The 16,497-nt window shown below is 44.9% G+C and overlaps 1 protein-coding gene across 3 annotated transcripts in view; it reads left to right on the top strand.

Annotated features, from left to right (window-relative positions):
* PPP1R13B (protein phosphatase 1 regulatory subunit 13B) overlaps positions 1 to 16,497 on the top strand; it is a 72,396-nt gene that overhangs the window by 46,784 nt on the left and 9,115 nt on the right. For 2 of the 3 annotated variants that reach the window (XM_046647378.1, XM_046647379.1), the window contains exons 5-10: positions 4,882 to 4,983; positions 6,871 to 7,045; positions 7,813 to 8,009; positions 10,430 to 10,570; positions 13,331 to 13,511; positions 14,938 to 15,042. In XM_046647378.1, the coding sequence (XP_046503334.1) occupies positions 4,882 to 4,983; positions 6,871 to 7,045; positions 7,813 to 8,009; positions 10,430 to 10,570; positions 13,331 to 13,511; positions 14,938 to 15,042 (901 nt within the window). The remainder of the gene's footprint in view (positions 1 to 4,881; positions 4,984 to 6,870; positions 7,046 to 7,812; positions 8,010 to 10,429; positions 10,571 to 13,330; positions 13,512 to 14,937; positions 15,043 to 16,497) is intronic. The other variant, XM_046647380.1, reaches the window with a different exon arrangement.

Raw genomic sequence — 16,497 nt, 5'->3', positions numbered from 1 at the left:
CAGAAAAGTACACACTGTATGATCCCCTCTATATGAAATTCTAGAGCAAGCAGAACTAGGCTATCATGGCGCAACAAGAATGCCCCAGGTCTGTGGTTGCAGCCGGAGTCGGGGGAGTGGAGTTGACTGGGAAGCATGGTAGGGATCTGTCTGGGATTGTGGAATCGTTCTGCATCTTGACTGGGGTGGTGGTTACACGGTGATATGCAGTTGTCAAAACTCATTCAATAGTATACTTTAAATGGGTACATTTTGGGGCTGGCCCCATGGCCGAGTGGTTAAGTTCAAACGCTCCGCTGCAGGCGGCCCAGTGTTTCATTGGTTCGAATCCTGGGCACAGACATGGCACTGCTCATCAACAGGCTGAGGCAGCGTCCCACGTGCCACAACTAGAAGGACCCACAACGAAGAATATACAACTATGTACCGGGGGGCTTTGGGGAGAAAAAGGAAGAAGTAAAATCTTGAAATGGGTACATTTTATTGTCTGTAAATTATACATCAATAACGTTGATTTCTCTCTGTATTTCTTAAACTAGTGATTTCATTTCATTTTGTTAACTCATTACCAGTATGGATGTCTTTGAAGTTTTGTATCTGGAATGGACTAGAACAAATGCTTATCAATTTTTTTAAAGTTGCTAATCTCAAATTTAAGACCATAAAAAATTAGAAAATCATATTTTATTTTTGTTTGAGTATTGTGAGATAATATTTTTATTGAAATTTCTGTAAAGTCAGGAGCAATAATGTACAGAGGGTGTAGCTTCTTATTTGGATTCATTGTTTCAGGGTGGGAAGTTTTAGGAGACATCTTTTTATTTTCAGACCCACAACTCCTGTGATGTTTGGACCCAGGGTAGCTGAGTGTGGTGTTGTGAAATGTCCCACTTTTCCGAGCTCACAGGCTTTCTAGGATGAGCGCCAGGCTGAACAGTGCAGTTCTACAAGAGTGCAGAGTGACATTCCATGTCCTTGCTGCCCCACTGGGAAATGCTCTTTTTATTTCACGGTGAAAATATCGGTATAAAGGAAGACTGAGCTCCGGTCCTGTTCCTCATAGTTGAACTGATGGGTAACCTGATTGCTTCCCTGTGAGATCTTGTCTCAGCCATCAGGACAGAGGCTCACTAGAAACAGGGAGAAACTGCACTTTACTTTCATATTGCCTGCAGTGTCTAGAATTCTATCTGACATATTGAGGATAAGCAAATGATCATGGTATCGTGGTATTGAACATGTATAGTCTTCAAAAAATACCAGTGCCCTGACCCTTTCACAGCCGCCCTGTCAGTGAATAGAGGAGAAGGCCGGTTGCTGGTCCTCCCTCCTTCCTCATGGCGGGCTCTTGAGCACGTTGAGTTTCTTCATTTGCAAAGCTCCATTGCCGCTGCTGCTTATAGCCTTTCCAGGCAGACAGGAGTTAGGGGTCATGGTCAGAAGGGAGGTGATGGGGGCCAGAGGAGTTTTGGGTTAATAAGGTGTTGGGAAAGATCTGGAGAGGCAAAATGGTGAGGAGGAAGTAGACTCTTCATAGTGACAGAACAAAAAGAAATCTGGGCTTTAAGTTTGAAAAGATGCTATCCACGTTGGGGTGTGATTGGGGTATTGTGGAAGGAGGAGGAAATATTGAGTTCCTGACAGATCCATTCAGCAAACATAGATCATTGATCGTTGGTCGAAGGCTTTGGCCAGGCCCTGGGCCCAGTGCTGTGGGTGCCAGATGAACTAGGACCTGTGGCTGCTGAGGCCCAGTCTCTCATTAGCTAGAGGGTCCCTGGTATAAGTTTTCTGTCAGGTCAGTATTTTGTATGTAAAAGTATCATAAGTTAGAGGAATAAAATCTCTTAATTTATCTTCACCAGATAAGTGATCATGAAGGCTGGGGGTGAGAGGCCTCTGGGGCGGGGGGGGCAGCGGGGAGTTAGTTACACCAGGAGTTGGGTGGGCCATGCTTATTTTGGAAAAATGGGTGATATCAGTGATCGACTGGAGAGTGAACTGCATTCATCAGGAACGGGAATGCTTTTCCTGGAATCCACAGTTCAGGTAGAACGTCGGCCTGAGAGGGGACCCTGAGCTCTGAGGCCCCAGGTGGCACTCCCCTCTGGAAGGACATTGGAGCAGGCAGAAGGCTGGTGTAGTGTTTTCTTTCCTCTGGGCCCACGTTTGTAGAATCCTCCTGGGCTGTTAGTGAACTTTTCCGCTAATTTTACTAGTCATGGAAGTGGCTTGTCTTCTCTGTGACCTGGAGTTGAACTCATCAGGTAACACTACCATAATGATGGACCTCAATGTGCCCAAGGGAACAGGATTTGATTTCTTCTTAGTAGATGCAATGAAAAGGAATAAGTGAGGAATTACATCATAGGTTTGTTTGAATAAATTGAGTTCATATGGAGAATTTAAAATTGTAAGTGGGGTTTAGTTTACATGGAGAGAATGGGTGGGTAGTGATAGGCCTGTCATAAAAGGATCAAGGGGCTGGCCTGGTAGCAGAGCAGTTAAGTTTACACGTTCTGCTTCAGCGGCCCGGGGTTTGCAGGTTCAGATCCCTGGTGCGGACATGGCACTGCTTGGCGCAAGCCATGCTGTGGTAGTCGTCCCACATATAAAGTAGAGAAAGGTGGGCGTGGATGTTAGCTCAGGGCCAGTCTTCCTCAGCAGAAAGAGGAGGATTGGCGACAGAAGTTAGCTCAGGGCTAATCTTCCTCCAAAAAAAAAAAATCGAATTTACATCGAAAGTTTTTGTTTTCTTAAACTCTGAAAAGGTGCTTCTTTTTGCTAAATTTTCACATTAAACAATTAAGGGAATATACACTAAAGTGTAAAATGTTGCATATTTGTTGACACAAGTTTATGGTGCCTTATGTTTTTATAACCCATTTAAAATGCAATTAAATAACAGGTGTGTTCACTTTGAAAGAATTCATTGAACCGCACACTATAATTTATACAATTTTCTGTATGTAAGATGTACTTCAATAAAATTTTATTAGATTACCATATTTATTAGCATATGCATAAGGTATAATACCTGAATTACTTGTGACAACATAATATATCTTAGTTTTGTTGTTTGAGATACACATATGACACAACACTCACAAAGAGCTCTATCTTGCTCACAGGTATAAATATCAGAATACTGAACGGTTACATTTCTCCTCTGTCCTCTTCTCATTGTTATTCTAAGCCACTGGTGGGGAGGGAAGACCAAAGAGATAGTTTTTTGTTTTTTTCTTTAAGTTGTGAAATTATGAAATTAATGTAAATTGAAAGATTTGCTGAACGGACATAGTTTTTCTCTAGTCAAAAATATGTTTAAGAAGTAAAAGTTCTGCAGGTTTCAAAAAATATTTTTATTGTGGAGATTGGAAAATCTCAGTAGATGGACATTAGAAACCCTTTATTAGTGTTAAAGCAGAAATTTCAGGCATTTTGATGGGTCTGCCAGGTATTTTTTGGTAGAATAAACAAATTTCTTTTCAAATGGAAGTTTCTCTAACTTGGTAGTTTACAATATCTAGTTTTGAAAAGGGGCTTACTCTATAGTCCTTCCTTCCTGGAATGGGGGTTCCAGTTAAGACTGTTGAACAAATCCTGATTCCATTTTTTAAGAGTCAAGAATGTGTTGGACACTGTAAGATTTGGGGCAGACTGGAGTCGGAGGAGCAGGGGTTGGAATCACCGTTAGGAGGGCGTCGGGGTGGTGGGGCCTGAAGGGGTCCTGAGAGCACAGACGGACCTGGAAGTAGAGAGCGGAGGGCTGAGGAGGGGCTGTGGCCTCCGTGCTTAGCACTGAAGGGGTTGAAAGAAAACACACTTGCCTTGACTCAGAGCTCTGCTCCTTTTGTCAGCTCCATCCACTTAGCCATGTCCCTTCAACTTTCCCCCATGATTCCTCACCCAATTTGGGGCTCATATACCCACCACACAGATTTGCTATGAAGATTATGTGGTGCATATAACACATCTGGCACAGTAGTGCATGCCCCTAGTTAGTGTGTGCTTAGTAAAGAGTGTGCTCTATGTGGTGGTCAGGAACAAGGACTCTGCATTCTATTCTGCCGATTCGAACTGCTTGACCTGCGGCAGATTATCTGAACTTCTCTGTGCTTGTCTTCTCATCTGTATAGTGGGGATGTAATAGTGCCTACCTAGTAGTATCACTACGAGGCTTAAATGACTTCATAAGTGGAAAGTACTTAATTCAGTGCAAGGCATATTATAAGCACAGTAAAAATGCTTGATTTTATTATTTATCATCATTAACAGAAAATGGGGACACGCTTTCAAATTCCATCAGCTGCCACTCCTCTAGGTGTTACCTTTTTGTATTCATTTCACATATACAATTTTCTGTCGAGGATGGGTCAATGCTTGATGTATGTAGGCGATAGATACGGTGTTTTTAATGAGGTATTTGTATTTTAGAATCTTTTGTATATTTCAGCTTCTCAAGACCAGGTGACAGTGAGGTAACATTTGTCCTTAGGTGTCACCTGCACATTTATTTTTTAGGTTCTGTATCCTTAGAGATTTGACATCCCCATTTACTCAAATATACTTATTAAATAGCCAGTTGGAAAAGAGGAAATATTACTTTCAATACACATTTGCAAATGTTTGCTTAAAATTGGGCCCCTTATTAAATATAGTATCTGGTATATTAGAAAAACTGTTATTTATATTTAATAAAAGCAGTTAGCAATTAGGAAAAGTTCTTATGAGAAAATAAACTAATTCGTATTCTCCTATCTTCTAGGGAACCTATTTAAGATCCTGATATGTATGTGTGTGTGTCTGTTCTGACGCCAGAGAAAAACGATTATGCAGATAAACGTACATTCCAGCTTGAGTGTGTTTTGTTCTCTGTAGGTTGGGAATCCACGTGTTGAACTTACCCTCTCAGAGCTCCAAGATATGGCAGCTAGGCAACAACAGCAAATTGAAAATCAGCAGCAAATGTTGGTTGCCAAGGTAAGTTATAAAAGCAGAGGTGGGGAAGCGTTCAAAAAGTATGTTCTTCAACCAGTATTTTAGATTGGGGTTAATACATTCATGGGTAGCACTCATGAGTAGGACCATGCCGTGGAAGTGTGAAACACAGTGTCTTTCTCTCCTATATCTCCTATTATCATAAATGCATACTGTAGCTTCTTGAAGTTGGGAAGGTATCAGAGCAAGAGCGTTTGACCCTTGACACCCACTCACAGGCACCCCAGAACAGGAAATGGTTAACCTTACCCAATTGTAGACAAAATGTGGGAAGAAAGGATGTTTTCCATTGTTGTCTCCTTTTTCCTCTGGATGTGTTCTCTGCTGGTGTAGTTGGCAGTTAGTGTTCTAGAAGAAGCCAGCAATCCATGATGAAGATAGTGTCGTGGGCCCTGAAGACAGTGACGCTTGGTTACTGGGGCTTCTCTTCATGCCACTCCACAAGGAAGTGGTTTGGTTTATTACAGTGCTGGGCATAGGTAACACTCGGTGTACACTGAGTTCTATGTTTGTTGTTGGAACTCTGTAATGGTAGGATTTGAAAGTTTTCTGAATAATGGTTTAGTCATGGACTAAAAAAATCAGACCTATCACCCATGCTTGCTGGAAATGATTCACGTTGGAATGATCTTAAACGTTCTGAAACTGCTTTACAGAGGGCGTGTCAACATGGCTGCCTCGGTTCTTGCTGCTTTCACTGTAGAGAGATTTTCTTAACCAAATGTCCAATCCAACTTTTTTCATTTGTCGAATGACCATGTAATTCATTTTACTATCTACTTGTGTGTAAATAATAATTTAAGTTGGACTTGTTTTTAAAGTTGTCTTACAAAGCTTATTGGATTTACAAGAATAAAAAGCAAGTTAGTTGGAAAGTATTGCATCCCATTAATAAGATTTCTAAGCTGAAATGTACATAGTATTGTATAATTATAAAATTTTCTAATTTTACTTTTTATTTCCTTTCCAAATATTGATCCAAGAATATTGCTATTAAAAAAATTCTTAGATATTTTCAGCATTGTAAATCACAAGTTAAAGCTGATTTTTATGTATTAAGCACTTATTTCCTTACTGTAGAGTGTAGTGTGTAATGCCTGCATAATCACACTGAAACCACTCCTTAGTTAGTTTATTTATGCATACATATGGGACTATGAATATTTAATGTTGATGTTATCCTTAAGGTATGAATTTTCATATTAATAGGGAAAAAAACTATTGAAGAGTATTGCATATATTTTTACTTTAGGATTGTCGTGTTCTTGTTTGCTTATAAAATGTTTCATTAGTTTGAAACTAATCCTAATGAAATCAAACACTTCCTTGAACTAACGACTGTTTGATGTCACTTAGCAAGTGAGTGCTTTATCTCCTTACTGGTTACCTTATCTCTTTGAGTATAAAATCCTCTGCCCGTCAGTGCCCATTTCCTTTAGGAGGTTAAATAAGGGATCTTTGGAAGCCGCTTTGTAGCAGCAGGAAACCTGGTACTAACAGCAGGAAACTCAGGCTGGCTGGGGCTTCACAGACGGGATGAAGATGAGATTGTGTCTTCGTGCATATGAAGTGTGGGCTTGATCTGCTCCTGCCGGAATGTTTTCTGAGGGAACGTGTCTGTTAACTGAATGATGTAGATCAGTGTGCATAGTGAAACCCATATTTGAAAAGCCTCACTCTTATCATCTCACACCTCTGTATACCCAATAATTTCAGTTTTGTGTGGTCTGATGTATACAGGATTCCTCTAGCATTTCTTTAATATTCATTAAAATAGGTGATACTGTGGAATCCTCTCAGATTTTTTTAGTCTATAAAAGTAATCGTACGTTCCGATTTTCAAAGTTAGATGTTTCCTTCTTTTGTTAGGAACAGCGTTTACATTTTCTAAAGCAACAGGAGCACCGTCAGCAGCAGTCTATTTCTGAAAATGAGAAGCTTCAGAAGTTGAAAGAACGAGTTGAAGCCCAGGAAAATAAGCTGAAGAAAATCCGTGCCATGAGAGGACAAGTAGACTACAGCAAGATTATGAACGGCAATCTGTGTAGGTGCCTGTGGGCCCACTCAGCCTCCATGCGCAGCAGGCGTAGATACGGTGAAGCAGAGCCCAGCTTCTGGACACTTTCACTCACAAGCTGTTGTCAGACCTTGCTATAGAAAGTGCGCTGAAGCTTTGCTCTCTTATCTGCTTCTAAAAGGATGGGGTGGGTTAGGTTAAGTGGTGTTGGAAGATCTCCTACAGCCTTGCAATGCAATGGAAAGATCCTTTCGTTATCTGTGTCACAGCAGCCCGTGGGGTTGGGACTGGGGTGCTCCGAGACTCAACTCGTTATGAGGATCTGTATCTGTGTATTAGGATAAACCATACAAATGCTCACTTTATTTCTGCATCTGTGGTTTCTTTGTTATTTTATTAATTCAGTTAGTGTCTACTTTATGTTACAGTGATAAGCAAGACAGACTTGGCTGGTTCTGCTCTTACAAAGCCTTGGTCTGTTGGTGCACTGAGATTCCTAAGTGACTTGACCAAGCTAGCTTTTAGACTGATTAGCCTAATTAAAGAATAGTCAATAATTAGTGCAAATATAGTTGTTTGTCGTGTGCACAGTCACATCATGTGTTCCAAAGGCTCGTTAAAATGTGTTTTGGATTATGCTCATCACAGTTTTCTCTCCCAGGTCTGGCAGTAGATGATGCTCTAGTTTAATGTATAGAAATAAACAAGAAATCTAAAAACAAAAATAAGAAAATATCGTGAAAAAAAGAATATCAACTAAGTGATTTATTTATTTTTTTGGTGGGAAATTATAGCTGCTGAAATAGAAAGGTTCAGTGCCATGTTCCAGGAAAAGAAGCAGGAAGTACAGACTGCAATTTTAAGAGTTGATCAGCTCAGTCAGCAATTGGAAGATTTAAAGAAAGGAAAACTGAACGGGTTCCAGTCTTACAATGGCAAGCTGACGGGACCAGCGGCAGTGGAGTTAAAAAGACTGTACCAAGAGCTACAGGTAACTCGCCCGGTCTAGGGAATGGTTATAGCAAAACATCCTCATCTTTCAGACTTTTTTCCAGCGTAGGCTGGACACCTCAGGAACTGGAAGCAAATTAATGGATTCTAATTGAAGAGTAGGCACAAAATGTATTCAGTACAAAAGAATTTTTAAAATAGCTTTGAGATATAATTCACATAGCATGCAATTCACCTATTTAAACTGTACGGTTAAGTCGTTTTTAGTATCTTCACAGAGTTGTGCATCCGCCACCACAATCAATGTTAGAACATCTTCATCAGCCCCAAAAGAAACCCTGTACCCCTTAGTCATCATGCCGCCACCCCCTCCGCCCCCAGCCCTAAGCAGCCACGAGTCTCCTTGGTCTCGATGCATTTGCCTATTCTGGAAATTTCATGTGAACGGAATCGTGCAACATGTGGGTCTTTGTGACTGCCTTCTTTCACTTAGCATGTTCTCAGTACAGAAATTCAGTACAGAACTTAATTTGCAATATAATAAACTAGTCAAGAATTAAGCTTTCGATGACATTTAAGGTCTTTGTATGAACCTTGTTTTGACAAGACAGAGACCTATTGTTAGAGCCTCGTCTTGGTCGGCCTGGGCTGCTGTAACAACAGCAGAGACTGCGGGCTTACACAGCAGACACCAGGGCTCACAGTTCCGGAGGCTGGAAGCCCGAGACCTAGGTGCAGGCAGATTTGGTCCATCGTGAGGGTCTGCTTCCTGGCTTGCAGATGGCCGCCTTCTTGTTCCATCCTCACAGCTCTGGGCTCTTCCTCGTCTTCCTAGAGCACTAACCCCATCATGTGAGCCCCGCCCTCATGAACTCATCTTCTTCCCTCGCAAAGGCCAAATGCCATCACAACGGAGGCTAGGGCTTCAGCATGTGAGTTTGGGAGGGCACGAACATTCAGTCCATCACAACCCTCAGGACTTCGCTTTCTCACAAGTTGTCATTCAGCAGGTGATTTTTCAAGCCAGAAACAAGTTTTGCAATTCTCTTGGCACTTGCTAGAAAAAGTATTATATCGTTTTTTGAAATGAAAATTTTTGATTACAGAGAGTAAAATCGTTTTTGTTGCTAAGTTCTTTAGTATAAATGCAGAAAAATAAAGTATTATGAAAAGTTATGATTTCTTTTACGTCTTAAGCAATTGTTAAAAGTGCAGGGGTTTTAAGGATTTTTTTGGTGAGGTGTGGTGAATGTAGTATATTTATATTTATCTCCAACTTTTTTGGCTACAATCTAGGTTAAAAAGTGCATTACCTCCTGTCTAGTACACACATGTGAGTGTGTATGTACTAGCACATGTGCATATGAAAGAGTTTAGCAAGACAAGATTGAACCTTCTATGTGCAGTGCACTCTGGATGTTTTCTATTCTCTATTTCTTTTTTCTTTCTTTCTTTCTTCTTTTTTTTTTTTTTGGTGAGGAAGATTGGCCCTGAGCTAACATCTGTTCCCAGTCTTCCTCTTTTTTTTGCCCCTCCCCAAAACCCCAGTACATAGTTGTATATCCTAGTTGTAAGTCCTTCTAGTTCTTCTATGTGGGATGCCACCACAGCATGGCTTGACACGCAATGCGTAGGTCCGTGCCCAAGGTCTGAACCGGCAAACCCCACTGAAGCAGAGAGTGTGAATTTAACCATGATGCCACCAGGCCGGCACCCTCTATTTCCTTTTTTAAAAGTGATTGTGACCCACTAATGATAAACGAACGTTCTATTTGGGGATTTAGGCCATCTTTTGTGAATTTCCTGCTGCCTCCACAGTAAGGTTCCTCATTCAGTGGGCTGTGTCAGGCGGAGCAGACACCTCTCCTTAGGTCCTTGGAGGACATGTTCAGGGCAGTGGTCAGTAAAATGCCATCTCCAAGGACTATGATCATTGTTGGTACCAGTCATTCTGTATGCTTTGAAAAAGACACGTTTGCAGATATTTGCCCCTTTTTTGTTCCATAAGAAATCTGTTCTGGCTTGAGCCAGCCCTGATGGCCTAGTGGTTAAAGTTTGACACCCTCTGCTTTTGGGGCCCGGGTTCAGTTCCCGGCGCAGAACCACACAACTAGTCTGTCAGTAGCCATACTGGGTAGTGGCTCACACAGAAGTACTAGGAGAGCTTACATCTAGACACAGCTGTGTACTGGAGCTTTGGCAGGAGGCGAAAGGGAAGGAAAAAGGAGGACGATTGGCAACAGTTGTTAGCTTAGGGCGAATCTTCCCCTGCAAAAAATAAATAATTTAAAAAAGAAATCTATTCTGGCTTCATCTGTGCTGTACTTGTAAAATATTTAGCACACAGGTGACAATGCATATATGTAAATACAGGTAAAAACTTAATGTTACTTTTTCTTCTTTTTAATCTCCCTGGCAACGAGAATGCAAACCATAAAAGTTGTATTTTGTATTTTGCAGATTCGTAACCAGCTTAACCAGGAACAGAATTCAAAACTCCAGCAGCAGAAGGAACTCTTGAATAAGCGTAACATGGAGGTGGCTATGATGGACAAGCGAATCAATGAACTGCGTGAACGTCTTTATGGGAAAAAAATTCAGGCATGTGGAAAAGAATATTTCTGAGATAAACTACTAAAAATGGTCCAAAATCGCACAGCTTCACTATGATGCCATTTTGCTCCCCCCCATCCACCACATCTGATAAAACTTAAATTGGCCATAAACCATAAAAAGCAACAGTAGAAGAAAGTTCTCTTTCCCAAAGATGCGTTTGTTCCCTGGTGTGGGGAATCCGAAGCACCGTGTGTGCAGCCGTGGGCTGCTCTGCCCTCCTCCTCCTCGCTCCTCCGGCTCCTCCCCTCCGCTGGGGGCGTGCGGGCTCTGGGGCTGCAACAGCTGGGCCAGGTCCCGGTCTGCATGTTAGCTGTGCTGTGTGGGCGAATCCCTTGACCTTGCGTGACCTCCTGTCCTTGCTGTAGACTGATTTGCCCTGCCTGCCCGAGGAATCATTGTGAGGGTCCTTAGAAACACCTCGTGTGGAAGGGCTTTGTAAGTTCTCAAGCAAAGTGCTATATAAGGGTTAGTGCTTTTAAAAAATCTTTATTTGGCATTTTGAATGTCAAATGTAATAAATGCTCTTTGGAAAAAAGATAAAACAGTACAGAAGTATTTAGGGACAGAAAGACAATGTGACAGTCCCTTCACTCTGTTCTCATTCTTCAGGGATGATAGTTGTTAGTGGTTTCAGTATTTTGCTTAATACAAACCAAAAGGTATTTACTTTGTAAGTGAAAGTGGATTGTAGAAATTATATCATTCACACTGTTCTCTAGCTAGTCTTTGTTGTTTTTACTGCAACGTGGGTATCTTCCCAGCTCATTACCTCATTCCCTTTATGGCTTTTGTATAATACTCGTGTCCCGGGGGCTGTGGCCGCTTGAGCCAGCCCTGTTGTCAGGCAGGGTGTCCCCGAGTCTGGCTGTCACTGTCAGTGCCCTGATGAGCACACGCTTCACCAAGAGCTCGTGGAGGACACGGGACTGCTGTGCGCCGTGTCTCCGGCTGGCCGTGGCCCTTGGTCTTTCTCCCCTGGTGGTGCTCAGGGCTCGAGGTGAGCCGAGCTGAGTACAGAGCGGACAGGCACTCTGCCCTCGGGAGCCGGGAGTGGAGCAGGCAGCCCTCCAGCTGGGCAGTGCTCCCAGAGTCCCCTCATCACACTCAGTAACTGGTGCTTTCACAGTTGGACAAGCGTCTTCTCGTCAGCCCCTGCTGCTCTGAAGATAGCTTCAGGCTGAGAACTGCGGGCTTTGGGGGCTTTGCCTGGGTGGGATGGGTTAAAAGGGAACTGCCACTTCTTTGGGTGCCGTAATCAGTGGTCTCAGGTTACAAGTCTCATTAACAAATCTAACTTTTTTTTTTAACCAGAGCGCTTAAAGGTCAGTGGTTAATCTGTATAATTCGATGATTTCAGATAATGGTTTTTCTTTTTCTCTCAATTAGCAACACAGGGCCCATGGGGGAGGCAGCATGTCTGCTCTCCATGCTTGCTGACATTACTTTCTTTAGTAACAGTGTTACTAGTCAGGGTTCTCCGGAGAAGCAGAACCACTAGAGTGTGTGTAGAGAGGTGGGTTGGTTGATGTTAAGGAGCTGGTTCACACAACAGGGGGCACTGGCACATCCGAAATGTGCAGAGCAAACCCGAAGACCCAGGAAACCGTTCATGTTGCAGCTTGAGTTTGAAGGCAGTCTGTAGGCAGAATTGCCAGTTCCTCAGAGGAATTCAGTCTTTTTCTTGTAAAGCCTTCAACTGATTAGATGTGGCCCACCCACATGATGGAGGGCAATCTGCTTTTCTGAAAGTCTGTTGATTTAAATGTTACTCATCTAAAAAATGCCTTCAGAGCAACATTTGGCATGTTTGACTAAGATCTGGGTACCATGGCCTAGCTGTGTACAATTAACCATCACAAATGGCTAGATAAATGTTACTTCTTGCATTCCACCTGATGCTTTAGGGGATCTCCTTGAAGAAGTTGGTGGTTCTGCAGAGATGTGTCTCCACCCCAAGGTCCTAGGCACCTTTGAGCAATTGTCAAAGACCCAGACCCTCTCCACAAAATGACAAGTGCTCATCCATGCATAATTTTGCAGACAATTCAGGGGGTTTCTGGATCTCTCAGTTATAGCCTGTCTGGGGACCCCTGAGGAGTCAGTGATTCTTTAGTTAGATCCCTGTTATGGCCCTCTTGTTGCTGGGCAGCATCGCATGATCAGCGTCATTGGCTATGGCTTGGTGTCCTTGCTAAGAATGGCAGAGCTACCTTCAGGGAACTGGTCAGAGCCTCGCCTAGTTCCAGGCCCTGTCACTGTGCCGTGCAAGACTTGTTCAGTCCTTACAACAACCCTTATCCTGACTTTACAGCTGTGGTCATAGAGGTTCAGAGAGGTTAAGTCACTTGCCAAGGCAGCACAGCAAGTAAATGACAGAGCAGGATTTGAGGCCAGGCTCAGAGCCCAGGCTTTGACAGATGCCTCTGCCCACCCAGGGGAGGCAGAGCGCCCCTCAGGTAAGAAGATAACGTGGAGGTGTCTTGGGAAGCTGTTCTGTTATCAGCTCCTGGTTTTTATAGCTCACAAAGAGGTAGGTGTTACCAGAGTGAACTGCTCACCTGGAACTGTGGGTTGAGGCCCTTCTTTGAAGTCTCACCCTTTCTAGATACTGATCTTTCAGATGATGGAGCTTTCGAAGTACAAATTATTGAGTGAGTGGTTCCACTCTGAGCAGTCTGTCACACTACACTTACAATTTTTTTTAATTTAGGAGAATCTTAACTTTCATTTCTCCCCGTTTTGTAGCTGAGCCGTGTGAATGGCACGTCATCGCCGCAGTCACCCCTGAGCACTCCTGGCAGGGTTGCTGCAGTGGGGCCGTACATCCAGGTACCCAGCGCCGGCAGCTATTCTGTTCCGGGGGACCCCGTAAAGCCCCAGTCTCTCACTATTGCCTCAAGCGCCGCCCATGGAAGATCTAAATCCGGTGAGTGGCCCAGGCCCTCTTCTTGGGACAGAGTAAGTGCGCAGGGAAGGGGGACAGGGGCATCAGGGGGGGCCCCACGTTGCTCCCCAGGCTCCACCCACCCTCTGTGTCCCCTGAGGTGCTTTGTCTTTTAGGGCAGCATTTGGGAGCTGTGTGGCACCATAGTAACGATGATGCTACAACAAGCACAGGTTCTCTGTATTGAACTGAATGTCTTCACTGTGTCGCTTTTCAAAACACAAATTATTTAAGACCTGATCCTCTCGTGCCACAGGTTGTGTGTACCCGTGGACGCCTCCCTGTGGCCCAGGCAGAGGCGCTGCCTCCCATGGACAGACACTGTGGCTGGTCTTTCCTGTGCCTCTCGGCCTGGTCTTAATCAGAAGGTCCACAGACCATCACTCTGGCCCTTGGCCACATTGAATCATGTGGTATGAGTGGACTCAGGTCTCCTGGCACCGTGGTGAGCAGCTCACCTGAGGAGGGTGGGGTGTCCTGTGGAGCCCCTGGCCTCCCAGCCAAGCGCAGGCTGCGTTCTCCGTGGACAGTCCACTCTCCTTCCTTGAATGCAGACGGCTAGTTTTTTTAAACCAGTGCATTAAAAGCCAGGGCTTCTTTGCAGTAAGACTTTCGTTATGACTGAGGTTGACACGTTTCCCTGTAATACACAGGATCGTGGGGCTCAGGTACTAACATTGCAACATCCTTCCTTTGTGATGACAGTCCTGCTCACCGGCCTGTGTCAGGCCTATGTTTTGAAGACTTTCATCAGGATTGGTGCTAGATTTGTGTGGACTTTTGTTGGTTTGCTTTGTGTCCTCTTGCCTGGCACCTAGTCTGAGCAGCAACACCTGTGCTGCTCCTGCCGTGGGGCTCGGGGCCTGTGCTGACCCAGCCTGGAGAAGGCATCAGCAGCCCTCATGAGCTGCGCTCCCCAGCTCGGATCTCCTCGCGGCTGTGTCTCAGCAGCCACGCGGAGTGTGTGGTCGGCACAACCTGTCATTGCAGCTTTCTTTGATAAGCTGTTATTTAGAGTTCGAACCACCCTGCGGTGGGAGTAGCTGTTCGTCTGTTTCCAATGGTAGACAATTAGCGCAGCCAGCTACTTCTCTGCTGACTTCATTTCAAACACTTGCCGAGCTGGGAGCGTCTCCCATTTCCCTCTTCTCTGCGGGTGTGTGCTAGGCCACCTCACAGGGGTTGCAGGGAGGGGACACCCTTACAGGGCCCGGAGAAGGTGTCCTTCAGAAGCTCAGCACTAGCCTTGGTCTGCCCGCTGTGGTGTAAGGTCACTGGACGTAGGAAACCTGTGTCACCCCACACTGGGGGCAGAATCTCCTCCCAGAGTGGAGCTGGGGTGAGAAATCTCCCCGGTGGGGACTCTAACCTGCACTGTCGGCTGTCCTTCTGGTTCCGTGTCACACAGATGGCCATGGTAAACTCAGAATGACCGGCTCGTGGACAGTGTCAGACCTCGATGTCGGGCCTGACTGCAGCTCCTCACGGCGCTCCGCAAACCTGTTTGCAAACCGTATGTCAGCTGGCAGGCCTAGCGGGAAGTGATGATCCTCTTTAATCCTCCTAAATCAACAATCATTTGTTTTTCCAAACTGACAAAGGCCTGCTCATTGCATCTAGACTTGAAAATTCCTAGTCCCTTCTTACTCCCTTTGTGGCTGAATTCCATAAAACCTCCCGTTGCCATGGGATTTCAGAAGTAGCTGAATGGCTGCATTCTCTGTGACCCCAAGAGTGGGAAATCGGCTCCTGTGGCTGGTCCTGCCCCGCCTTCTTTGTCTGCGGTGGGTTCTGCTTGTTTCCCCATGGGCCCGTAGTTTTCACCTCACTACCCGCTTGGTGAACCTGTGTGTTTCTGGCCCATGCATCCCCAGGCTAAGCTAACCAGGGAGGTGTGAAGGCACATGTGCTTCTGGCCTGGAAGAGGCTGACAGGCCACAGAGAGCAAAGCGACAGTTAGGACTGGAGCTTCAGGAGGCCTCACCAGGCCCTTGCAGCTTGGCTAGAACCATCCTGGAGCCGTGCTTCCTGGAGTGAGTGTACAGGGTAGTAATTCAGCAGTGCACCAGTGGATGCGGCTGGGCTCGCAGTGCTCCCGCAACGGTGGATGTGGCCAGGAGTGAGCAGTGTACAGCTGCAGCCGACAGGGCCAGCCAGGGTGCCCGGAGGCCCTGCCCATCCTCGCTGCACGTGATGCTGCCGCCTCTGGTTGTGCTTAGAGCACATGGGAGAGTTCCCTCTTCTTGTGTTATGAGTTGCAGGTTTGGGCTCAGGCTCTGTTGTTGTGAAGACGAGTGACTTGCCTGTCGCCTCTCAGTGGCACACCTCCCCCTCCACCTCCCTGCCCATGCTGACAGATGGGCTGAAGGACCAGGATGTGCTGTTTTTGTCAGCAGGGCCCCAAACGGTCCCCTTGGATTTCTTTCCGACCCGTATGGCTGATGGCTGGGGTGTTTACTGCTTCTGTCCAGTCCAGCGTCTGTGCCTGTGAAGGGGGAGACAGGAGCCTGAGTCAGGGTGGTAATCCAACCCTACAGATGCCGTGGCAGAAAATGTCACTGTGAGAGGGAATCCTCTGCAGTCTTTTTCAGTTTGGAAAATGCTCTGTAAAAAATATCTTTTCAGTGGCTTTTCTGAAGATGTGGCTTCACTGGCTCTCTAATCCTGGCAGCAGAATGGTAGCCTGCACTCCAATCAGTGGGCGCTTGTGCTGGCCGCCTGTGATCACGAGTCGTGTTAGGGGGTAGAAATCTCTAACAAGTTAAAGTCAAGTTTTTTCTTTTAATACTGGAAGCAGTACGGGTCAAACCTGTTATGAAGTCAAAGATAAGTCTTTTTTTATTGCCGTATGTAATTATATTTCTAAATCGTGTTTCAAAATTAAGTGCCAGTGCTGGTTTTATTCACTGGTGTTGATGTAATGGGTTTGAGCTGTATTGAAACGGGGGCCTGAGGATGTTGCTTCAAT

The sequence above is a fragment of the Equus quagga genome, chromosome 20 (genome assembly GCF_021613505.1).
Source record: "Equus quagga isolate Etosha38 chromosome 20, UCLA_HA_Equagga_1.0, whole genome shotgun sequence".
Classification (NCBI taxonomy): Eukaryota; Metazoa; Chordata; class Mammalia; order Perissodactyla; family Equidae; genus Equus; species Equus quagga.
This window is presented reverse-complemented; position numbering and strand designations above follow the sequence as displayed.